The sequence below is a fragment of the Endocarpon pusillum genome, assembly GCF_000464535.1.
Source record: "Endocarpon pusillum Z07020 unplaced genomic scaffold scaffold4044, whole genome shotgun sequence".
In the NCBI taxonomy this organism is placed as follows: Eukaryota; Fungi; Ascomycota; class Eurotiomycetes; order Verrucariales; family Verrucariaceae; genus Endocarpon; species Endocarpon pusillum.
This window is the reverse complement of record NW_006916388.1, coordinates 160,532-184,737: the sequence shown is the minus strand read 5'-3', so window position 1 is coordinate 184,737 and position 24,206 is coordinate 160,532. Positions and strand designations below refer to the sequence as shown.

General features: G+C 50.3%; 8 protein-coding genes across 8 annotated transcripts; 2 read left to right on the top strand and 6 right to left on the bottom strand.

Annotated features, from left to right (window-relative positions):
* Nucleotides 1–1,037: 1,037 nt before the first annotated feature.
* Nucleotides 1,038–1,409, bottom strand: EPUS_03322 (uncharacterized protein; the record flags this gene model as incomplete). The annotated part of the gene is made up of 1 exon (XM_007805145.1): nucleotides 1,038–1,409. The coding sequence occupies one exon, from the start codon at nucleotides 1,407–1,409 to the stop codon at nucleotides 1,038–1,040; it is 372 nt and encodes a 123-aa protein (XP_007803336.1).
* A 2,616-nt stretch (nucleotides 1,410–4,025) lies between these two features.
* On the bottom strand, nucleotides 4,026–5,289 carry EPUS_03321 (uncharacterized protein; the record flags this gene model as incomplete). The annotated part of the gene is made up of 2 exons (XM_007805144.1): nucleotides 4,026–4,898; nucleotides 5,065–5,289. The coding sequence occupies 2 exons, from the start codon at nucleotides 5,287–5,289 to the stop codon at nucleotides 4,026–4,028; spliced, it is 1,098 nt and encodes a 365-aa protein (XP_007803335.1).
* Nucleotides 5,290–6,177: 888 nt separating this feature from the next.
* On the top strand, nucleotides 6,178–7,041 carry EPUS_03320 (uncharacterized protein; the record flags this gene model as incomplete). Its single annotated transcript, XM_007805143.1, has 1 exon — nucleotides 6,178–7,041. One exon carries the CDS (start codon nucleotides 6,178–6,180, stop codon nucleotides 7,039–7,041), a length of 864 nt encoding a protein of 287 aa, XP_007803334.1.
* Nucleotides 7,042–7,558: 517 nt separating this feature from the next.
* EPUS_03319 (uncharacterized protein) lies at nucleotides 7,559–10,629 on the bottom strand (the record flags this gene model as incomplete). Its single annotated transcript, XM_007805142.1, has 2 exons — nucleotides 7,559–10,228; nucleotides 10,300–10,629. The coding sequence occupies 2 exons, from the start codon at nucleotides 10,627–10,629 to the stop codon at nucleotides 7,559–7,561; spliced, it is 3,000 nt and encodes a 999-aa protein (XP_007803333.1).
* A 1,626-nt stretch (nucleotides 10,630–12,255) lies between these two features.
* Nucleotides 12,256–14,713, bottom strand: EPUS_03318 (Palmitoyltransferase akr1; the record flags this gene model as incomplete). Its single annotated transcript, XM_007805141.1, has 4 exons — nucleotides 12,256–12,995; nucleotides 13,069–13,181; nucleotides 13,236–14,377; nucleotides 14,432–14,713. 4 exons carry the CDS (start codon nucleotides 14,711–14,713, stop codon nucleotides 12,256–12,258), a joined length of 2,277 nt encoding a protein of 758 aa, XP_007803332.1.
* A 544-nt stretch (nucleotides 14,714–15,257) lies between these two features.
* EPUS_03317 (uncharacterized protein) lies at nucleotides 15,258–16,241 on the bottom strand (the record flags this gene model as incomplete). The annotated part of the gene is made up of 1 exon (XM_007805140.1): nucleotides 15,258–16,241. One exon carries the CDS (start codon nucleotides 16,239–16,241, stop codon nucleotides 15,258–15,260), a length of 984 nt encoding a protein of 327 aa, XP_007803331.1.
* A 1,068-nt stretch (nucleotides 16,242–17,309) lies between these two features.
* Nucleotides 17,310–18,329, bottom strand: EPUS_03316 (uncharacterized protein; the record flags this gene model as incomplete). Its single annotated transcript, XM_007805139.1, has 2 exons — nucleotides 17,310–18,185; nucleotides 18,249–18,329. 2 exons carry the CDS (start codon nucleotides 18,327–18,329, stop codon nucleotides 17,310–17,312), a joined length of 957 nt encoding a protein of 318 aa, XP_007803330.1.
* A 3,450-nt stretch (nucleotides 18,330–21,779) lies between these two features.
* EPUS_03315 (Pre-mRNA-splicing factor cwc24) lies at nucleotides 21,780–22,775 on the top strand (the record flags this gene model as incomplete). Its single annotated transcript, XM_007805138.1, has 1 exon — nucleotides 21,780–22,775. The coding sequence occupies one exon, from the start codon at nucleotides 21,780–21,782 to the stop codon at nucleotides 22,773–22,775; it is 996 nt and encodes a 331-aa protein (XP_007803329.1).
* Nucleotides 22,776–24,206: the final 1,431 nt, after the last annotated feature.

Below are 24,206 nucleotides of genomic sequence, written 5' to 3'. Positions count from 1 at the left end.
GAGGCAACTTACATTTAGGTGACTCCTGGACAACAGGGTAGATGTACTATGTTTGAAAGCAGAGAGAGTTGAACGATTGTTCCATTTCATGCAACCTTGTAAACATGTAATACCTAGTATTCTCGACTTAGGTAGGTGAGTAGAGTACTCCGTATGCATTCAACATTTCGACCTGTCCAGTATCACCCTAACTAGCTTAAAGCAAAGACCTTGCATTTCGGCCGGATCTCTTCACTCCTGACTATGAGCTACTATGAGCATGTTTTCGTTAGAAGGAATTACTGCCATATCGAACTTTTGCTGGAGAAGCTTATGAGACTACTATGTCTCAGCGAAGTGGGTTCTGTAGCGTCGATTAACATAGTTTGATTCGCGTTTCAGACCCTGTGTCCTCTAATATCGTGCGGCTCAATTTGGGTGACATCACTCACTTGAACTAATACCGAATGGAAGATTTGTATTCAATCAACGAAGTTTATATTTGTCTTTCTGCAATTGAAGTACTTACCAGCACAGAGCAGTTCCGGAGCTGAGTCATACCGGCAGTAATGGCAGGAATACGTATAGCACAAGGGATATGATGTCCATGTCTCCTGTAAGGGGGGACATTTCTTGCAGAGTTTGAAACAAAATGTGAATCTTTTCTAGTTTTACACAAGTGTTTGCAGGGTGCGGTAGTGTAACAGTACAGAACGATTCCACAGAACGATACGCATGGCTTGTTGCTGTAGCGTACTCTTACCCATTGCGCTGTACTGCACTTTACTACGCTTTGCTATGCTGCTACGGATACTGTCTTCACCCTTCTTTCTCAAAGTGTATATTTCCTGAAATATCGAATTTGCATATAGTAGTACAGATATAGAGTAATAGAGTGGTTTCCGAAGCTGCCCAACCTAATTGCTCATCAAGTCGCCATGTATCCTCAATGCTTCCCTCTTCCTTGTGTAGAAGCAAACGACCTGTAATATGCCACTGACGACGTCCCACAACGGTCCCTGAATTAATGAACGAATGGGTGGCATGAATAATTTGCGTCAACTCTTGAATTTGCTCTCGCCCTCCGGTACCGGTGAGAACTTAGCCCATAAAAACTTGCTCCAGAAAATTGTCTCCATTGTACCAAGCACCGTCAAACCTGCAATCACAACGACTTTGACTCCACGACTAGCGCCTAGACCATCGAAGCTGAATGTTGGGTAGGATGGATTCTGCGGCGATGCGGCATCGGGTTGTCGCTTTTGAGGTTCTGCTTTTTGAGATACATTGTCCTTGGTGTTGAAAGTGGTCAAGTTCCGCGAGAAGGTGCTTTGCTGGGCTGGCAGCAGGGTAAGCTTATGATTATTCGCAGTACTCCACGTTGTCTGCTGCATCAGTGTTGCTAACCGCGAAAATGTTGCTGAACGCATGGTCGCTCCTAGAGGACAAGTAGGGACCTTATGTGGCTCGAGCAGCTATTGCTTCTTGACTTGGTGGCGGTGGGCACTTCTGTCGAAGATGACTGCGCTGATGAGCTCTATATATTTCAGATTCGTGTCCAGAGTAGTGCAACTAAAGTCAGCAAATAATTCGCCTTGTCCGGGGGAATAGTAATAGCACAATTGTAGCCGCAACCAGGTCCCTTCAAGCAGTTCCAGCTTCAGCTCACCTAATTTTTCATCCGGTGGAAGATGAGACCTGCGGCACGTCGATGTTACCCACCATCCCTCAGAAGCCGATCTACAGATCCTTTGAGGTCTCCTCTGACTCAGAAGGACCCGTAGAAATTATGCCAAGAGTTTTAGATCCGATTTCTTCCGTCCCAACACTGCTGCTCAGAAGGCACTGCGTTTGGAATACCATGACCTCAAGACACGAGAAGCACAGTTTCTTAACCAAAATAGTCTATCTCGTTGAATATCTCTGATACAACGAAGAGCTCCAATTGAGGATTTTACCCAGACCTCAAGGTGGTATTCTCTGCGTTACTGGCAGCTGATGACCGACTCTAAAAATACCCGTCCCACCAAGACAATGCTACCTCCTCTACCAGATGCTCTTCTTGTCTTCACTGTCCCAGATCATCTCTTCCCTGTTTTCAAGCCCATATTGAAGATCAGGTAGGGACATACGGAACATTAGTAGCTTTTACTACTGGGTGCCCATCGGCGTCTCCGGCTCTTGTAAGACGTCAAGAAGCAAGATTTGAGATCTGGTGGTTGTTATTATTGATTATGTAGGGAAAAGGTTATTGTCTTCTCTACTCCCACCGGAAGTTTCGCATATTGACGACTAGCCACCCTTGGTCGAGTACAACAACAGCAGGTAAGGATCTTGCTACTATAGCGAGCAGCTCTATTGTGAAAGTCGAAGGATTTTCACCATCGCCTCTGTGCCCTGGACACCAAAGGTTTTCTAGTGGAACCCTGTTGGGCCTCTCCTTGTTTGAATGCTAATAGCGATACGGACAAGCACCTTAAGCGCATAGTTTCGCAGGTGTTCCAGTTAGAAAAAGAAAAGGACGGGACAGAGATCTGTGCATTACATACTACTGAGTATATGGTTCGAGACCGGCGATGTTCTCCTAGTGATACATACTATGATACTATCTTTTCCTCCTTCTTGCCACTACAGTTTACAAGCAGAGGCAGAAAGCGTCAGGTCATAGTCGAAATAACCGCAGTTGGAAAACCGGAATGGAAGCACAATACCATGCTTTGGCTTGGATGCCTTTTCTGCTTAATCTTTCTTGAGCTGTTATCATGAACGACTGCGAGAATAGGAATGCTATATCATGCTCCCATGGTTCGAATTCACGGACTAGGTAGGGAATATCGCATCTCGAATCCCATAACCACTCTAGTCACTAGTCATAGCTTCTGAGCGTTCGGAATGCGTACTACCAGAATGAAGTCAAAAACAGCCACCGTTAAGCATACGATAGGAGAGGAGCACAGTCCGCTACGAGCAGTTCCCCTTCAGCATTGTCATAATTTAGTGTATGTGACATCTCCATTCGCAGCTCACGAGTCCACGAGGAGTGTATCATGACACGAATATTCTGAGCCCGCCTCGAAAATCCAGAGTCTCAGCATCAAGTGGAGACTTCATGAGTCGGGTTGTCAATGATTCCTATATCTCAGTCGACGTTCTATCTACGTAGGAGCAGGTCGCCATGGTAAGGAATTCTGAAACCAGTTTCAAAGATTTTGGAACATGATTTTCGTTAAGTAAGGCATCATCGATTTATTCTCTCAGATCATTCCACATCCCGTTCACGGTTGATATTCATATGAAATCCAGGATGCTCCCTGGTAGACTTCGGACAGGGACGAATCTTCAAAGACATCATGAATCTGGAATTCTGGATAATTTGAGTTCCTTGCATCGCATTTGTCCTTTCACAAGCATACCAAGGGGCAATCTTGATATGAAAATCTTTTACTGCTACCGCTGGAAAAGTAGCAATGAGAAATCTTTCAAACTGATGCAATCCCTCTTCCCAACATCAATGTTCCGATTCAGCTTCATGTATAGCTGAGCAGGGTTGCCTAATGCTGTGATCATTAGTCTTGTTTGCAAGATTTTGAACTAGAAATTCATGTAGATTCAACACTACAAGATAATGCTGAAATCCCAACTACTATTTCACGATATATCTTCACACTAGGAGGACATAATGCTATCAGAGCTCTTCAGTAGGGGTTTCTCGTTCTGAGAGCTGACCTCCATATCATATGGCTTGGTGGTATACATGAGGGGGCGTCATGAGATGAAGGATCTGACATCAGTATATCATTCTAATATTCTGATCCAGAAAAGCCGAAATCCCTTTGCATATTTTGTGTATACCTGGAGAACACCATGGTATTGAACAAGACCAGTGATCACATTTCCAACATGAAACAGTCCCCAGGAAAATCATTTCACCGAAAACGCTCCCATTCGCACACTTTCCCCTTCAATTCTTCCCAAAAAGGGGGTATCAAACGCCGCCCAAATGCGGACTTGCTAAGAGAATTACCACTATCTTTGCCGAAACGGGCCTATTTCCCCTTCTTCTGTTTCTTACCCCCAGCCTTGGCCCCTTCCTCATCCACCCCTTTCCTCTTCACGCCCCCATTCCCACTTCCAGCCCCGGCACCAGCAGTCCCAGGCTTCGGCGTCCCCGCCCTACTCCCCTCCACCGGCGTCCCGTTCCCTGTGCCTGTCCCAGCACCAATCCTCTCTCTCGCCTCCCTCCCCGCTCTCCTCCCCTTGCCCAACAGACACGCATCCAGATGCTTCGCCATCACATTGACCGCCTTCCATTGCCCGCAGTTGTTCGGGCATTTCATCTGCGGCGTCCGGATCTGGGGGTACTCGAACGAGGTCGACGGGGTGGACGAGTCTTGAGAGCCCGAAGGCGACGAGGCATCTGCTGTTGCCGCTGCTGCTTTCTTGTCCGATTTACTGCCATTTGGCTTCGGTTTGGTGGTTTTGGAGGTGCTGGATGCAGCAGCCGCGGCGTTGGGTTTGGGCTTGAAGCCCGGGAAGGCGTTGCCGTGGACGTCGTGGCCGGCGAGGACCACAGGTGGCTCGTTGGCGCAGTAGGAGGCGTTTGGGTCGGGTAGTGGGCGGGATGTCAGGCCGATTCGGGGGTATTTTAGGCGCGGGAGGTTGCAGTTGCTGCAGATTTGGAGGGCTGACTCGGATTTGGAGGGTTTGGTCGAGGAGCTTTCATTGTCGTTACTTGTTTTGGAAGGCTTGGCCTCGCTCGATGTGGAAGTCGTGTCTTTTGTGGTCGTTTTATCACTGACTTCACTCGTCCCGGCCTTCTCGGGTGCAGGATTGGCTTCTTTGGCAGCTTCTCCCGTAGAACTACCGTCCAAGATGTTGTAGATCATTTCATTGAAGGAATCATCCAGGACTTCCTTGATCTTGTGAATAGGTCAGCTTCTGGTAATCAACGACCGCGGCGGAATGATAGCAAAGATGAAGCATTTCATGTTCCGGCTACACGCCTTGGTGCCTTGAAGACCCTGAGGGTCCAGACCAGCTGCACAAGGGCGGCTGTTTCATGAAAGAAGGGATAAAATAGCTTACCATCTCGGCCTTGGAGACCGGCTTGACTTCTTGTGCGTCTCCTTTCACGCCTCTCGGGTCGGCCGATGGACCAGCCATCGTGTCTTCTTGCTCCGTGTCTGACTCGTCGCTGTTAGAGTCATCTTCATTCATGTATCTCTTCCATAGATCCTGGTCAATAGGAGGTGCAAATTTGTCCCAATGATCTGGGCTCAATGGCTCGACCTTGGGGGCTTTGGGAGACATTGTGATAGAAAATAATATGTAGTACACGAAGAAGTATGTCGAGATAGAAGTCGTAAAGGCAATTGTCCGGCAACTGCGCAGAAAGACAAGAAAGACGGGGAAGATGTGTGTACAGTTAGGTGGTTTGAGTGCGGCTGTGGCCTTGAAGAGCAAGATATAGACGTGGTACAGTGAGGAATAATAGCCATTGTGCCATTGACGGCATTGTGCCATTCAGTGGGCAGGCATGAATCATCGTGTGAATACCATTGAAGATGAATAGGTAATAAGGTGAATAGGACTGTCACAACCGGCCCGAAAGAGTACATACCGTGTAAGGCAAGTATCGAAGTGTACCTGAAGGGCCCCTCCTCCTCCTTGCACCAAAGCCCTGTGATTTACTCCTGTAATTGCTCCTCCATCCGTATCGTATGACCTGATGTACGCCTGTATCTCAAATTTACAGGAAGCTCTTAGAAACGAATTGACAGAAGGTCGAATTTGATGAAAAGGATATATTTCCCCTAGGCGGACAAGGTGCCCGTCAGGTCCTTAACGCCAGGTTGAGATAAATACAGTAGCCTGACATGTAAGTTAGCATAGGGTACTCCAGAATAGCGCCTAGTACATTACAAGCTTTTTTCCCTGATTTACGAAAGTCCGCTAGGACACCCTACAAGATTGTATGAAGTAAAAGAGAAGCAGGTAGTAGTTTGACGAAATAAGATGGCAGGGAGGTCACCCGCAAACCTGAAAGCTTACTTCATAGCAATCTGCAGGGACTCACATGTCAAGCCTAAAGTGGTAAAGCTTTAGATGGGTCTAGGCACGTCCCGCTTTCTAGCTCCACACGTCATTATTCCCTAATAGACGCGCTTGGATAGCTGCTCATATCCTGATCGTCAAACAATGCCACAGACCTCGCTCTTAAGCTTTCTAGGCAGCTCAACTACTGGCACTCCTAGCTCCTTACCTGCGTTGAAGCCGAGGAATGTACCACCTTCGAGGCATCAGGACGAGATCAGAACAAAGGGCGTCTTGCTTGAAAGGACCACGACGCAACAGCTGGCCCCAGAGACACCCACAGTTGGGGCATTGACAACCTCGAACAATGAAGCTGGCGGAAAGCGTTCCGTAAATGGCAACGAAGAGGAGAAAAGACGGCAATCCTCAGAGACTACCGGGACGATCACAAACCAGCTTCCATCTCCAGCCTCCGAAACAGCTTTCTCCCTGCCACACTGCCCCTCGATAACCATAAAATCCATCCACCCAGACCACCTACCTGCCCTCAAACGTCTTACCTCTACCTTGCTCCCCATCAAATACCCAGACACCTTCTACAACGACGCCATCTCCGACCCTACCGCCGCGCCAATCTCCCGCGTCGCCCTCTACACCCCTCCCAGCTCCCCTTCCACCTTCCCAACACCCATTGGCTGGATCCGCTGCTCGCTCGAACCCTACCCCAAACCCACCCTCCCCCAACAGAACACCAGTCCAATCTACTGCCAGATCTACATCAAAGCCCTGTGCCTGCTGGCGCCTTATCGACACATAGGTGTCGCCGCAGCACTGCTAGAGAATATATTACGGGACAAAGAGGTCTTGAGACAGTGTAACGTGCAATTCATATTCGCGCATGTGTGGGAGAGTAACGAGGAGGCGTTGGAGTGGTATGAGAAGAGGGGATTTGCGAGGGACGTGTTGGTACAGGGGTATTACAGGAAGCTAAGGCCTGGCGGGGCCTGGCTTGTCAGGAAGGAGGTGTGATCAAGCACAAGGCATCTGTTAGAAGTCAACATGACAAGGCGAAATCCGTCAGCAATGAGTTGGGTGAATTGGATGGGACTGGCAAACCGGCAATGCGTTGCTCTGCTACTCCAATGATGGAAAGTCCTAGCAACCTCGAACGATGTTCTTACGGCACGGATGCCAACCAGCTTGGGCCAGCCTAAGTGTCCGGCATGGGCAGGGAAACGAAATCCGATCTTTCGCAGGGTTGAGTAATACACGTATCGTCGTTGCGATGAGGGCCGGTGATGCCAGAGACAATACGATGACGAGGCGACAGCCCCTGATAGAGTTGGGGACATGCCTTTTGTAGCGCAAAGACTCTCAGGAGGACAGACATAAGACAAGGACATATCGCAGTCACGATGTAATTCGTAGTGACTAGATGGTAGAGAGGCTTGTAATGCAGAGCCTGTTGTCCTTGGCTAGCAGCAAGACGTATACATCTCTATCTGGCCATGTTTCAGTCTGTATTTACCTCCCGCTCACCCCTTAGCTACTCACACAGCTCCCAAAGCCCCAGTCTCCCCGCCGTCTCCCCAGCATTGCGAACAACGCACAATCTCCTCTCCCTGTCCAGCCTCTTTACGTCTCTTGTGCTACCTGCACCTCTTCCCTGCATGTCTTGTGACCCCCTGCCCCACCCCTCAAGCACCCTCTCCGCCCAAATGGCCCCTACACCAGTCCCCCTCCCAACCCTCAAGTTGTACCCTCCACTTGTGACGAACCCGATCAAATCCTCCCCCCCCGGGCAATCCGGCACCGATCCATCCTGATCCTTATCCGCACTCGGCCTCATCAACTCCTCCATCAGTGTTTCTCTCTCTTCCGCCGTCATCCCTTCAATGTCCTCCTCACCCCTTCCGCCTGCCTTAGCCCTCTTCTCAAGCTTCTGCTTCTGAAACTTCTCCCTCTTCGCCCTCAACTCGCCTTTCTTTTTCTCGAGCTCTACGATGGCTTCAGGCACCATGTTCGGAGGTTGGTAGTTGATTGCGTTGATCTCGGCGTATTCGTTGGGGTAGGCGGAGTGGTTGGCGGTGTCGCCACGCCAATTTGTCTTGATTTTTTTGGTTTTGGTGCAGGGATTGGAGTGGGAATCTAGGGCTAGCCATTTGTAGCAAAGGGCGGACGTGCCAGATGAGGAACGGAAGGGGAGACGGTAGATGCGTGCGCAAGGGAAAGGAGTGCCGCGGGTGAGAAGGTCAATGCGGATTGTTGCTAGGTGGGCCTTGTTCGTGGGCGAAGTTGGGATAGTGTTGAATGAGGAGTCGAGGAAGATTTTTGCTCGTTCGGGAGAGAGTTGCGAAACTGGGGTTGCTGATGTCGCTGAAGAGTGGGTGTGCTTCTCGTTGGTGTCTTGGGTGGTATCCTTGCTTTCGAAAGTGCCTGGGTTGGTTGATGGTCCATGCTCCGAGCTCGCAATATTGGTAGATCCGCTTATTTCCTCGACGTGTGGATGAGGATTGGACTTGTCCACATCGAAGCCTAGCAGGAAACTCCAATCACAAGCCCAGCCGTTTCCATGCTCGCCTTTCCCCTTATTGTCAAGCTTTAATGCATCATAGTTTACCCTGCGACTAGGCGGCTTGCGTTTCCAGATGTTGTATCGCTTCTCGGCCTCAGTTCTTTCCCAAGCCTTCCCAGCTTCGGTAGCCGGAAAGTCACCAGGGAACCATGGCTCGTTTCGCTCGAGGGCAATCTGTCTTGTCTCATCCAGCCCGCCGAATCTGACAGTTCCTCCACTGCTGAGGGGGTAATACATCAAGCAGCGCCAGATGGGATCTAAACACTTCCATGGTAGGAGAACAGTCCATGTGCCTTGCGCGCCACTTGCACTTGGATTGGGACGACATGCCAGGAGCATGACCGGTACGTGAGGATCAGTCTCCTTCGGTTCAGGAGTTTCTCCAGGCAGGGTCAGGCCTTTTCGCCGATTGACCGCCTTCTGAGAGGGCAACGATCTTGAAGCTGTTCTGCGGGCCTTGTGCGAAAAGATATCAGCCTGGACCACCCCATTGTCCGGAGGCCAGTCCATCATCAGATCCGTAAGCTCGTCGTTGCTATTCTGGTCTGTCTTGATCGCTATCGGCTTGCGCGGATGGGTCAGTCGTGGATCTGAGGTCTTGAAGCCTAAAATTGCTCCTAGAGGAAGGGACGCAGGATTTGTAAGGCCTGGCAACCTAGTCCACGTCCGTGCTGAGGAAGGTATTGGCTCGTCCGAGGCTACAGTAGGTTGTAAGACTGCATAAAGGGCTTCCGTAGACGCAGGTCCAGTCACCTCAAGGCTTGCAATCTCGAAACGGAGGTCTTCAAGCACTATTGGAGGACGTTGCATTTTCGCGACCTTGAATAGTTCGGTCCACAACTGGTGAAATGCAGAAGGATGGACACGGAGGAGGACTTTCTTCTTCGCCGGCTTGAACTTATTTGGCAGCGACGGATTGCTTGCGTGTCGATTTGCAGCATGCTCCATCTCACTTGCGATTGTGTCCACCATGGGTTCCTGAGAGCTATCAACTGAACTCTTGTTATGTTGGTATTCCCAGAGGACGGTCATCGGTGTGATGGTCCTTTTATCGTTATCCCTTTCATATGCCCATCCACTTGCACTTCTCACACCGTTTCTCCACCGCTTGCCTTTGCTGGCCCACAGATCATCCCGGCCAAATCCAACTGCCTTCAACATGGCAACCAAGGCAGGCTCCGGTCCCTCACAACCAATCGTAGCCATGTAGCTCATATCCCATGCAACAGCGCCTCGTCCTCCACTTGCTCGATGGCTCGGCCTATAACTTTTCTCTGTAGGACTCAGGGGGATTGCCATTCGCCAGAGCGGCTCACTTGGTCTAGTCATATGTGCACGTTTCGCATGCCATAGATGCGTCGGCAACCAAGTTTTGTGAATCTGACGCTTTTTAAATTTCGATGTTGCCTTGGGAGGATCTGCGAGGCGATTTCTCTTGATCCTAGGGACTATCGTTGTTGATAAACGAGCCTCTGGATCCGTCTCCTGAGCATTGCGCTTCGCTTCTTTCTTCCTTGCCCTGGCACTTTTATGTTTGCTGCTCATCGCTTTAATCCGCTTCGCCGTCTGTAGTCGCAGGCGCATCTTCGTGGATGGTATTCTCCGTCGTGCGGTGACCGTGGGTGTATTGTCCTCTTTCATCTGACATCAGGCCACTCCGTCAGCTTGACCGTCAGTCGATATTCTTATCCTCGAGTTGCCATCTAACTGACCTCTTTCTCTGCACGTCGTCGTAGCCGCCGGGGCACTTTCTTGACATTGTGACTCGCTGTCCTCCTCCTCATCTTTCGAGGAACCTGTTGGAATGCTCTTGTAGTCAAACCATGCCTGGTATTCTGCATGCTCTTCTCCAAGGCATTGATTTCATACTCTCGAGCCTTGACAAAAGACGCGACATCGAGCTCGCCTGTAACAGAGAGGGCAGCATCAGTGGATTGGGAAGGTATTGCACGAATGGCTTGGGTTTTCTGGCGTTTGCGTGCGACAGAAGATGATGCTTCACTGGCTTCTGGAGCCTCACGCTTCTGGGCGCGAGTTGACATTTTTCCAGAGACCATGAGGACTGTGAATGGATTGAACCAGTTCGTGGAAAAGACTGGAAGGATATCATCGACCCTCAATCCAGTACGAGATTTCCACCCATACACCCGAGCCTCGAATGATTCGCAAACCTGCATCAACTATTGAGTTCCTCCCATTTCGGGACTAGGGCCAAGTCTGGCCAAGCGCGCAGTTATCGCAACTGGTTAATGCCGAAGTGGGATAAACAACCTCATGAGACAAATCCTGGGGGCTGTCTCAACAGACTCTGCACGTATGGAAGTCAGGCATCCGCTAAGGCCAAGGTATGGGCGAAGAATTTGTGGCCAGCTTCATGGCTGATGTGTAGCCTGATAATACACACTGTCGATATGGTGAGCTATGGCCTGCTGTCACATTGTCCGTGATGTAGAGGCGCAGAAAATGAAGTCTGAAGTCAACAAGCTGCTACATAGACCTCAATATGACAAAAACCCTAGCAACTATTTGTCGACCCACCCTTTGACCATTCAGCAAGGCGATCATGCTATGCTGTGCAACTGTCACATCACCCTTCAGCAAACATGCTCGAACGGCACCATGCTGTCATACGCGTCCAAGGAGCCATAATCTAGTGAAAAAGGCGCCCGTGGATGCCTTGCAACCTGATCCCAACCTGACACACGAATGGAGCAGATATCTGCAAACCTGCCTCGTTCATCATCAACTATCTTGGCAGTTGATGGCGTCGAAAATTGTTCATCGTTCGTGATCCTTGCTTGAGCACAATCGATCGACTTCTGGTAAGCCCTGTCCCGCCCTCTCTATTTCTCCACATCCAACGGCTCAATATTCCAAATGCTCTCCGCGTACTCCACTTATTAGATCTAGAAACTATCCTTTAAAGGATATAATAAAAGGTAAAAGCCTTATTCCACTCCCACAACAATTCTCATCAACTCTATCAGGCTCGACCAGACCACCCACCGAACGGAACGGCGTCTCAGCACGGAGGCAGCGGCCCCGAAACGCCCTCCTCGCAACTTTTTTTTATTTTCGAGAGCTTCTCAAGAGCTTCTTGGCATCAAACATCTTTCCGACTCTAACCACCGGGTCTGAGAGCTCACTTCACAACCCGTTCAGCAACGGACGCGTTAACCAATTAGTAGAATGGGGAGAATACTGTTCTAGGCCCCCTTCCTTCCTTCCTTCCTTTGAGAAACAGGAACCACGCTGCCATCAGTCAGTCAGTCAGTCAGTCAGTCAGTCATTCATTCATTCAGCGGGTTCCCGCAGTAGCTTCCAGTAGGTCAGTAAGTCAAGTCCAGGGGGGATGGATGCCGTAGTTGGTTTAGGGCCCTTGACGCCCGAGGGCTGCAGGCCACAGGCCCGCTGATATTACTTACCTATGCTGGCGACTTTCTTAGGTGGGATTTCTAGTTAGTAGTGACAACTACTTGATAAACCCCCCCTCCCTTGGATGGGCACAGCGCTATACCTATAACTACCGACATCGCTTAGCTCTTGAAAGTACCTAACTTAGTGACGTTAAAAAGTCCTTCACTCGAGGAATGAATACGAAAATAGCATGACGAGGAGGATGAAAAAATTCTCTTGCTCAATGCAGTGTGCAATATACATACACACCGTCAAACACCCTCCCTATCCTCTTCTCCACCACCATCACCAACAGCCTCATACCTCATCCCTCCATCCCTTCTCCCACTCCCTGGCCCTCCTCCCCTCCACCATCGTCCTCCCCTCCCCGTAGTCCTGATCGGAACATCATATAACCTCGCATAGTCGACCACCTGGCCACCCAGCATCCCCTCTCCCACCGCCATCCCCGCTCCACTCTTTCTCGTCCCGAAATAAGGCGCGGTGGAGTCGCACCAGAAATCGCTACAATTCGTCACCACACCCCTGGAGTATGGATTCCCCCTCCGTCTCCTCCTGCCGTTGGCTGTAGCCGAGGTGTCAGAGGCAGTAGCCACAAAAGCATCCAGCCCCAAAAGCTTCGTCCATTGAGACAAGAAGCCTTCCTTCTTCCTCTGAGCAGCGCTGGCAGATGCATTCGAGCTACCAAGCATGCCGGCACCTTCAGGGCCGAGACTCGTGGAGCCGGAGACGAGACCCGCTGTCACGACGCCTCCGATTGGCGGTTGTGGCTGATACTGGATGTGACGTTTCATGTTCTCATATGTGGTTTGGTTGCGGGAGATTTGCACGAATTGCACCACCAGGAGCATGGTGATCCAGATGAGCTGTAATGAGGTCCAGAGGGAGAGGGTGATTGTCCAGGGGTCGCGGAGGAGGAGACTGCAGAGGTTGGGTGGGAGGATGTTGCATTGGATGTTGTTTGAGGCCGGGGTGGGAAGGAGGTCGATGTCTATGAATCAGAGATCAGTATTGTACAGGTATTGGAATGGTGGAACCGCTGATTTGCGGAGAGGGAGTCTTACAGAAGAGGACGAGCCGGATGAAGATGATAACGCCTATCTCCATGGAAAGAAGATAAAGAACGAAATGGCGCAGATTGTTGGTGCCCACGCAATTGTTGATCCATGGACAATGGCTGTTGGCAATTAGCTCCCCGCCTGATGATCCGTCACCGGTCTGAGAGACTTACTGATCATATTTAGCAACGCATCTACCACAACGCCTGCAATGTTTACTCCTCAACGGCTTGCGGATCATGCAGTGTACACAAAAGTTGTCTTCGTCGAATTTCCACAGACTGAATAACTCTTCAATGGCTTTCTTCTGACTGTTTCGGCTAGGCAGTTTGGGCACATATCCTGGATCCTCGAGGAGGGAGGTGAAGAAATAGTAGGTCGTGAGACCATAGGATGTGGCGAAGACGATGTTGAAAACCGGATGTGAGGTAAATGTTATTGGCACAATCGAAAAGACCCACCGAATGCCCACCCAGAAAAGGGTTCCTGCAAAAACTCCAGCTAGAAATGGCGTATGGTGGATATGGCGGTATTCTGATGGACCCCATTGAGCAAGATATACAACAAACTTCTGGAGCACGAATGACACCACGACTGTGATGGGCAGGCCGGCATAGATCGGCATTCCACTGAGTATGGAGATGGCAACCCACAAGCTCAGGAATGGCCAGAGAAAGAAGAACTTAGCCATCACGCGTCGGTCCTTCACAAGGGACGTCAAGCCTAAGGGCAATGTCTTCGGATTGCCGTCCTCATCATAGCCACATTCTGAAAGTGCTCGATGCCACATCCTCGTCGATCTCATCTCATCGGCCACCGTGGCAGGGGTTTTGCTTTCGAGTGTTTGGGCAAAACGATCGACACCGTACTCAATCACCTTCTGTATGCATGGCTGACTGCCTTTGACCAGTGCCCAATGCAGCGGATTCAGTCCCTTTTCATCTGTTGCGTTCACATTTGCACCCCACCGGAGTAGCAGGTCCACACAGGCGGGAAACCCCTTGTATGCTGCCCACATCAGGCTAGTATGGCCTTGCGGATCGGTGGTGTCGACAGGAATCTCCTGATGGAGAAGCAGGACCAAGAGGAAGGCATTGCCATCGATGGTTGCAAGATGGAGGATATTGTAGCCCTGACCATCAACGAGGAGAGGATCGGTCCCAGACCGAAGCAACAAGCTCACAACGTAGTAATGACACCTCTGAGCTGCCCACATAGCAGGCGTCGCGCCCGACTCTCCACCTTTGGCGTTGACGTCTGCGCCGGCTTTGATGAGGAACTCGCACGTCGCATATTGGTTATTGATGGCAGCCCACTATTCACAAGACATCAGACAGTCCCGCGATTACAGAGCCTCGTGAGAGCATACATGGAGAGGTGTTATGCCTTCCGCATCTTTGTATTGCGCATGAGATCTTCCCGTCTCGAGCATCTTCTGTATCAAGCCGGTCTCTCCAAGCCGGGCGCATTGCATGATATCGTACTCCAGAGGGTTATTTGGAGGATTCGCAGATCCATTCTGTACGTTGCTGAGTTCGACATCTCCCAGGCCTATTTCTGAGGAGTTTGCTGCGGCTTTCCCTGTTGTAGAGCTGAGAGTTGAAGGAGTATGAGCAGCGTCTGCAGAGGTCGCTCGAGGTGTGGATACCATGGTCACCTCGGCCTACATGTATGATCAGATGAGACAGACATAGCGATGCCGAAGTATGGCTGCTCGATGAAGAGGATATCGAAGTCGGACTTCCTGGTGATTGCAATCTTACATCTCACATGGAACTGCCTTGTCGCTGCCCAGTTATCTGGCTAGAACCAAGTGGCTCGCTTCCAGGGACTTACTAACTAACTTCTCGGTTAAGCTTCTGAGCCGCAGCTGGGGCGTCCGCATGTTTTCCGCCGCCGTACTCCGTAGTCAGCCGCAGTCTCCACAGCATCGACTATGGGGCAATACTCTGGGTGACAGTGTATGGAGACGGTTCAGAGGGTTGATCTTTGTTGGTGTATGTATGATCATGAAGAAGTACGGAGAAGGGTGACTAAGAGCTATAACGCGCCAACCTGACTCTTCCCCCTGATAGCCCATATTACGCTTTACGCCATATGAGCTCCTGTTACCCGACATGCCGTATATCTATGCTCCATCTTGACCACGTAGTATGTTGCTTTGCCTGATCCGAGATCCTAGACCACATATATGATTACGATGTCGCTTCCACCGCCGGCATGAGAGGTCTGGTAGGCAGCGCCGAGGAGGCCTTCCTCTTTTCACCCTTGGGCAATACCAGCTGGAGACCTGCAGGCAGTTCCTGGACCGCTTCGCCCTCTCGAAGTGACGCAGCGTCGGCTTCTTCTTGCAGCATTTCCGAGTCCACCTTGAGTTCGAAATTGGTGAGGAAACAGAAAGTTATCTCCAGCCTTCCAAGCTCCACCTCACTTACTCCTCCGACCTTGGCAAATCGACTATGCGGATAACTCAGATCTTCCAGAGCTTTCATAGCTACCCGTAGACCTGCCAGCAGAAGCCGGTGCACATTGCGAGGTGTGACAGGAATCACTCTTTCTACCACAGCTAGACGGTTGATGTAGAGGCTTGTGGCGAGATAGACAGCGGTAGACATTGGGCAGTATCTATGCATGCGCATCAGGTATGCTTCGGTGGAAATAGGAGGCGGCCTCTTCGAATAGAATTTCCGTGCAATAGCACCCTGCTGGATGTGGACTGGCTCAGCATGCGCCCCAACGACATGTATGGGCTCATTCTGGTGGGCTTCTGGACTCCCTATAGCGGTTTCTGGAACCTCCTTCTTCTGCCCGGCCGAAAAGGCAATGTTCTCCTTCGACGCGTTCCTCGATCTGCTTCCCGGAGACGGCGAGTGCACAGGTGAGCCATTTCTGCTTCTGACTGGGGGTGTCGGAGGTATATCCCCGGTCAGCTTGACTAGAGAGTCAATGCTTCTGCAGAGCATCTTCAGAGCAGCCACTGGTGAGAGACCGAAGATGTCTAGGTTTTCTGGCATGCTCCCATCATCGGGTGGAGGTGATGCGAGCGGAGGGACCACCCCGGGGTCGGTGGAAGGGTCTGGGGCAGAGGGAAGAGTAGGAGGAGGAGAGGTCGCGTCCTTCGACAGTTTCTCGGCAGACGTTGCCTCACTCCTCACCTCCCGTGGCTCGGAGCTGCCCATTGTCGCAACGGATCGCCTTGAAGATTATGGTTGGTTTGACAGGATCTCTGCGGACTTAGGTGCGGAGTTTGGACGAGGTCCAAGGTCTCGAGACTCATTGTGGTCTGCTGGTGTGCCTCTTTGCGCCACACAAGCTCCGCTCTGCTCGGATGGGATGCAGAGACTCGGGTAGAAGACTTGGGTAGAAGACCAGGGTTGATGAACCAATGTATGATGGTGGATGATGAAAGTCGTCCTACATCTGCAGCACTTTAGTCAACGATGGCCTTGGAATCCTCGCTTTTTCGACGTATTGGGTAGGCAAACAAACTGGGAGGCTGCTGCTGTATCAGGTTTTGGCAGTAGCTAGAGGGCAGGTTGGGTGGTGTTGAGAACTAGAGTTGCGCGTATTACCACACTGGGCCAGAGGAGAAAGGGGTGAGGCAAAAAGATCCAAGTCAGAACCGTGGCGTCAGGACAGATGAGGAGCCTATCCTTCGACAAGGGATCACCGTCATCGCATCCCAGCTTACTCCGTACTTCAAGTTATTATGCAGGAACGCGACCTACTGGGTCAGGCTCAAGGCTGGCTCTCGTGACAGATCAGTGCTCCCACTACGAGTACAATACTACGTATACACTGACTGGCATTGGATATTGCTACCAGGGATGTATGCGATGTGTGCGATGGCAGGTCCCTCTCCGATTCAGTGCAGCTCTAGCGGAAATGCTGGCAAATGATGATAGACTCCGTGTGATAGCCTCCGAAATGCCTCTGCACTATACTAAAAATGCCAAACGCCACCATATGCAGGGGGTATCACTTTAAAATGTCCTTCGAAGCCAACGCCAACGCCATCGCCATCGCCATCGCCATACTCCGTATTCTCAAACAGATTCTCCTACATCACACTTGTCCAAGCGCCAGAGCTCCTCATGAAGAATCACAGCCAGCATTTCATGTCACCTGAGAACAGAAAACAACAGAAAACAACAAGAAACCCCTTATGCTCTCCCAGCTCATTGCCTGACGCTCAGGCTCTGCAGTGGACACCATCAGTCGTGACGGTCTTCGTCAATTCTTCGTCCCTAATCATGATAATCATGGTAGGAATTCCGTTCCCTGTGCCGGAGACGTTGATTGGCTTGGGCTGCTTGAATGACTTGTGCACCTCGATCTGTAGTAAGATGGATGGGGTCTCTCGGTGATCGAAGGGGTTCTCTTGCTAGCCGAAAGGCTCCTTGAGGACGTCCAGATACTTCGCGAACTCTTTCTTGCTCCCGCAATCGGTCTCGCTCCCGCAATCGTTCTCGCTCGAGTATAGCTGCTTCCCGTTCCGCAAGTCGTCGCGCACGATCTAGTCGCTCGTTCTGCTGTTGTAGCTCCGCAGCCGCTATCTCGGCACTTCTTCTTTGAGCGATAGCGTTCTGAGCATCTCTTTGGGCCCGACGACGCTCTGAAGCCTCGCGAGATGCCCTCTCCGCTAGGTGACGGTTGTTCTCCTCGACGTGGCGACGACGTTCGCGCTCAACCCTGATTTCGTCCTCAGCGGCACGACCTCGATACCGTTCAGCTTTGCCACTATCAGACTTGTCTAGTTTGCAGATTCTGATCCTCTCCACTTCACGAACCGGGCTTGGCGACGGTGATGGAGATGATGCTCGACGTCGACGATGCTCCCGAAGTGGGGAAGGTGATGTGTGAATGATAGGTCGCTGTCTAGGAGTTCTTATCTCTAAGGTTGGTGTTTCTTCATCTAGCGGATATCTTGGTGATGGCACTGGCCGTGGTAAGGGGACGAAGTCGTCCGCGACCTGTCTTCTAATATTGATAGGTGGCGGGCGTCGCCGTCCAGGTTCTCGCAGCTCTACATAATCTGCTTCGATGCGTTCGGGCTCCGGATGTCGGAGGATAGGCCTATGCTGTGGTCTCACCGGTCTGGCGGATCTATATAGTTCTTGAACCTTAAAGCCAAATATCAGCTTCTTCGAATGTCCTTCTCACCTGGGAATAGCAATTTCACGTACCTCGCCTTCGGGTTTCCGTTCGATAATCCGAGGTCCAAAGGGAATGTCGTACTCCACTGAACGAGGTCTTTCGGGTGCCATATTAATGTCACCGTAGTCGTGGATGAATACCCTTCGGCAAGGCTCGTCGTTTCTGCTGTTGTGGCAGTAGATCCACTCTTCAATTCTGTCCACGCCGAAGAGATCGTAGGTTTTCGTCCAAATGCTCTTCCGGCACATATACAAGGACAGGAGCCGCCCAGGGAAGCTTCGAAATTAAGGATTGCGATGGATATTGAGTGTAGCTCGCTTTCGTGGTGATGACGGGCAATATTGGCGCAAATAGTTCCGCAATCTTGTGTTTAACACTTGAATGACAAGCAGGCGTACGTCACTGCAAGCACGCAAAAGTGGTTTCAGTGGATGATAACATTCCTATTTGGATGGTAGATTGATAGAGAAGTTGACAGTTTCAAGAACGGCAGGGATTTGGCAAGAATGACTCCCAAGAGATCTTAATAATAGCTTCGCGATATTCGATGTGATAACTAAAGCAGTATATCATATAAATGCTAGGCAGCAACCGGCAGAAGATTGGATGAATGTCTTCGATAGACGAACGCAGAATTATGCATTACTGGTAGAGAAAAGCATGCAAGGGATAGAAGAATGCACGTCACAGCCAAGTGGGTAATCGCTTGCCTACCTTTGTAAGGCAACATGGCAGCCTGAGCGACCAATTTCCTCACCCTGGTCATGGGAATCCATGAACCAGGTGTAAGGTAGTACGCGGCTTGGAGGCTTGTCAAGGCATCGAGACCTGAGACCTGGGACCAGGCTCTTTGGGGTGGGTTGAAAGAGTGGCTGATATCGAGGACCTCAGCTGTGAAGGGAGCACTCAGAACGGGATACTGGGGTCCCAAACTTTTCAACTAACCCCATGTAGCCATAGCAGAGGATGAACTATAGTGCTGATTCCGGAGAAATCGAAGAGTGCCCAATTGCATCAAACTGATCGAGAAATAGCTCCCCGCGCCACAAAGTGATGTCGGACAAACCAATTTCAGAAGGCGAGAGAGGTTGGTGCTTGTAGTACAAGCGGTTAGGAAAGACAGGATACTGAGAACGAAGGATGGGGCAGAAAGTGTGCAGTGTTGTAGAGCACGATGGTGAAGAACAGATGCGGCTTGGATATACACAGCCAACACAGCCACCAGGCCCACCAATCACAAGCTGCTGGCTGGGCATGTCAGCGCTTAGATTGGAAAAGTGCCAGGCCTAGTAGCTGCCTTAGTGGCCTAGCTCGAGAAAAGCGGCTCGAACTGAAACAGAACTTCCAACTACTAGGTATGCTTCAGGAGATTTCCTCATCATGCAGCGAAACCCGTATTTGCTGGAAATGAAACCTGCGAGAATCTACATTGGTGAGCAAGAGAGAAAAGAGAGAAGGTTTCAGAAAATGCGGTTGAAAGCCCCATGGGAGACGCTTAATCCCTGACTAGGACAACGAGCAGCGACCGCTACAACGACTTGAATCGATCCAGCCAAGTATGAGTATGACAGCCTCAGTGCCTGTCGCTGTGGCTATGCTTCTCTGTGGCTGTCATGGCTTTTTCCTGATCCTCGCACCCAAGAAGTGTGGTCTTTTGTTGGTCACGCCAGGAGGATGGAATCCTGGTACAGCTGATGAAGGATTTTGTCGCCCAAATATTCAGGCTCCCGATGAAACGGGAAAAAATAGATTAATAATAATCAAGGCTAAGAAGGAAGAAGCGCAGTCGTCACCAGGCTCACAAGGCACCACGCAAGGCATCTCACGGCTCGGCCCCCACCGCTTGGATCATTGTGGCTTCCTGATCACCCCTGATGAGCACAGCGATCGCCGCATTGCCCTGACCAGACCGCATGTGCAATGGATCCCCATCCGCAATGGTTTAGGGCCGATATCTCCCTACCAAAAAAAATTTTCAAGTCACCAAATTTGGCTTGCGGCTATCCCACAAGTACTCATCGGAACTAACCACAGGGATGGGTCCAATGGCCAGAATCAAGCAAGTTTGTTTAGAAAATGTCTATTTGCCACAACTCTAACTCCAAAATATCGTCAGTAATGTTTGATCAACAGAAATGTGCTCGGAGACGCAAAACGCCAAGCCATTTCTGGTGCGGAGGGGGATGATCCGTTGCACATGTGATCCGGTCCGTTACTGTACTACTTACCTTTGTTGCACGACTGCGAGGATAGAACCCCGTGCTCGCCAATGACGAATCCCATACAGCATTAGAGATAGCCACCGAACCAGAAATGATAAATAAGGCGCGAGTTGATTAAGCATCTGAACAATATTGAGAGTTATGCTATCTGTTGTGGCCTGCAGACTGTTTTGTCTGAAGCGGCTCCTTGTCTCTAAAACTTCTAACGTACTACTACGTTAGTAGTTCAGCCACAAGCTGTCAACCACGTGTGATCTTCATCCTGTCCCGTCCATGGATGCGCTAGTCCCAGATTTTCGGATCTCCGTCAATCATTTCTTGGATTCTCCACCAGAGCCTGGTGCTGTGTAAGTAGCACCACCTTGGCCGTTGTTGTAGTAGGTGCTTCCATTGGAGTTTGAATAGTAGTATGAACCATCCCTATAACAACTTAGTGGGCTACAATACGGTGCTAGGGGAATCGAGCTAGGAAAGAAGGCAACAATCAACGAAGTAACAGGCCCATGAGAAAATGATGAACATCAGCTTCAGACTATCAATCGGAAGTACAAGGTGCAGTGAAATACATCATATGCACCAACGGGTCTAATAGCAGAGCAAACTTACGTGTTGGAGTAGTGGTAAGAATTCGAGTTGGCTGCTGAAGAACCATAGTCTCGAGAACAGTAATGGTTGCCCTGGTGAGTGTGAACAGGTCAGATATCGGGAGGATGCATGCCAAAGACAAATCTAAAACTAACCTGGGAGTTGGTACCAGAGCTGGTAATGTTGTAGCCGTTGTTGTCCGGCATTCTCGAGAATTAGATGAGAGTTAGGTAGCAGTAGAGAAGATGTTGAGAAGACCGAGGAAAATGGTGGATGCACCACGACGGCAAGCTCTTGGTCTTGTGAGAGGATTGTGGAAGGTCAAAGTAGTATTGTAGTGGGGGAAAGAGAGAAGGGAAATAGAGGGGAAAGCGGCCGAACACCCCGCACCAGAGCTCCTCTTGATTACTAATCAGCGGGACCTGATTGAGTGAGCGAATTAACACGAAATGGGTTCAGTCAATAGGGATACATCATTTAAGTGTGGTTCGAAACCCAAGCGCTGTCCTTTTGGTGGGTGGTTGATGTGTCCCTTTTCTGGTTCAGTTCCTATTACTACGTAGTGGTCTGATGGTTTAGTCATTTTGATCCTCAAGTTTCTGATTGAGGGCTACTAGGCATGAGATTATGGATTATGTGATCATTCTTGGCTTGCGTTTCGGAAGCACGCTGCGGGATGTGAACTTGCTCCCACGTATTCCATTACCTTCTCACCCATAACAGGTCTCTCTGTGAAACAGCCTGCCATCCTAAATGGAAGAACCGCGACCTGTACCCGAGGTCCCTGCTGCAACGTTTAGGAAAAGAGGACCCAAGTCGAAAGCCACGGTGCGAAAGCGAGTTGAGTCGCCAACTGACATAAACGACGATTCCGGTTTCACGTCTTCTGAGGACGAGGAGGGCCGACAGATCAAGCGGCGGAGGAAAAATGCTGGACTCACAGCTAAATCCACAGCGTCAGGAACGCACTCCAAGCATGACGTACAGGCGTCATCAACTGCTGTCCTTCCCATAACCACGAACGATGCGACAAAAGCCTCAAATTGGTTTGATGAGAGACACGGTAATATGAACTCGGAGACTCTACCTGAAACAACGCAGGCGCGACCCATTGCTGCTACACAATCAGACGGCACCTATAAAGGCCAGGCGAACTACCAATCCTTTATCCAGAAAAATCCCGATGCGCCTTCGAAACAGGTTGGACCAGTCAAATCCTCAACCAACGTTCGCACGATCACAGTCATAGATTTTGCGCCGGACGTCTGCAAGGATTACAAACAAAGTGGATATTGTGCGTTTGGCGACACCTGCAAATTCTTACATGCAAGAGAAAGCTATAAGCAGGGCTGGGAGCTGGATCGGGACTGGGAAATAGGGACGAAAGGCAAGAAGTTGCAAGGCAAGACTGTCGCTTCAGCGAATCGCTCGGCTCAGAACGGCAATGAAGACGAGGATGACGAAACGGTCTTGGAAAGTATTCCATTTGCATGTATCATCTGCAAGAAATCCTACAAAAGTCCGATAACCACGAAGTGCGGGCATTATTTCTGCGAGAGCTGCGCGTTACAACGGTATAGAAAGAATCCATCATGCGCTGCATGTGGAGCAGGAACGGGAGGGGTGTTCAATGTGGCAAAGAAGCTGAACAAGCTTCTAGAGAAGAAGAGGGAGCGAGCACAGAAGCGGAAAGAACAGGCATTGGCGAAAGGGGAACAACTTAGCGACGGCGAAGAAGATGATGAATGATGCTCGTTATTCGATGAATTGACACCGGGAACATCATCTGCAATTTCGCAGCCAACTGCGCGATGCTCAGAGACGTCTGCAGTGACAATGAACGGTTCATGGACCGATCAGCGGACTGATCGAGAGAGTTACAAAGAAAAATGCCTCGCAAGCGGATCCCGCAACTCAACCCACTTTGGGAGATGGCTCAAGCGTTGTTCTTGCGGGGAAAAGGCTTTGAATATTTACCCACGCTGCATTGTTTTGTGGCCTGGTCTGGATTGAGCTACCCAAAGTGAGATTTTTGATCCTTGTGATGGGATCACGGTTCAAAATCGAGGATCGGTACTCATCAATTCATATCGAGCGGTGTTTGTGGGCCATATCTAGCATGGCAAGACTCATCTTCATCATGCTCGCAGCGAAGGGCCTTGACAATGCGACTCGACTACTGTGCGGGTGACGAATGACGTCTACCTGCATCCTTCGCATTCGAATCACCAAATAAATCATAGACAGCCTTGAACGCTACGCGGAACCACCCTGATTCGGCCAGTCGGGAGACGGAATGAGGCTAGAATTCCAGGACGTAGAAAGAGAAAGTAGAGTCAGTGAGATGTACGCTTTGTCTATCCTGTATCATATCCTACAAGGTTCATATAGAGATAGACACTTAATCCATCTTTTGAGCATATCAGAATATGTAAAACTGTAAACTGATTTGAGACGAACCTGCCTCTACTAGGCTACACGATGAAGAAGTCAAACACGTCAAGCTGATCAAAATGTATCCCCGAAGAGCTCCTTTCTACCAATTAGTACTACTAAAAAACTACAAATTACCCAGCCACGGGAAACCGACACAATTCCACCTTACTTACTTTGTACCCATGTCAATCTCGTCAGCGCCAGCCCAATGCTCCTACACACCCAGCATCCTTCCCATCGTGTCGCTCCAACGAATATGTTTATGGCGAACGATAGCACTGAAACACCCTCGTTAAGCCATCAGAAAACCCAAGACTTAACTCAGAACGGACAAGAACAACGAGACACGATCTCCTGCGCACGGTTGACCTGACTCGCCCTTGACATTGTATCAGCACTGTTTGGACTGGACCGGATTGGACTGCCCCATTGGCGCGGGACCCGAATCCTCCCGTTGCTTGCGGTGAGGGTTGAGGCGCTTCATTTTGGGCGCAATGGAAGGAAAAGCGGGTGAGCTAGCTAGTTGGTCCATTCTGCCTTGTTCATTTATGTAGACATAAAGGACCTTGGGATGGGGAATGATGACCTGGCTCATCATGCCTGGTTTTACTGCGATGTTTTGCGGGACCTACCGTGTCGTGCTTTTTTGGTGGTTCTGCTCCGCTTGCTTCACATGCACACGTACACTTCCATCTGCTTGTGTTTGGTTTGGGATGTGAATGCACCGCACTATTCAGCTGGAAT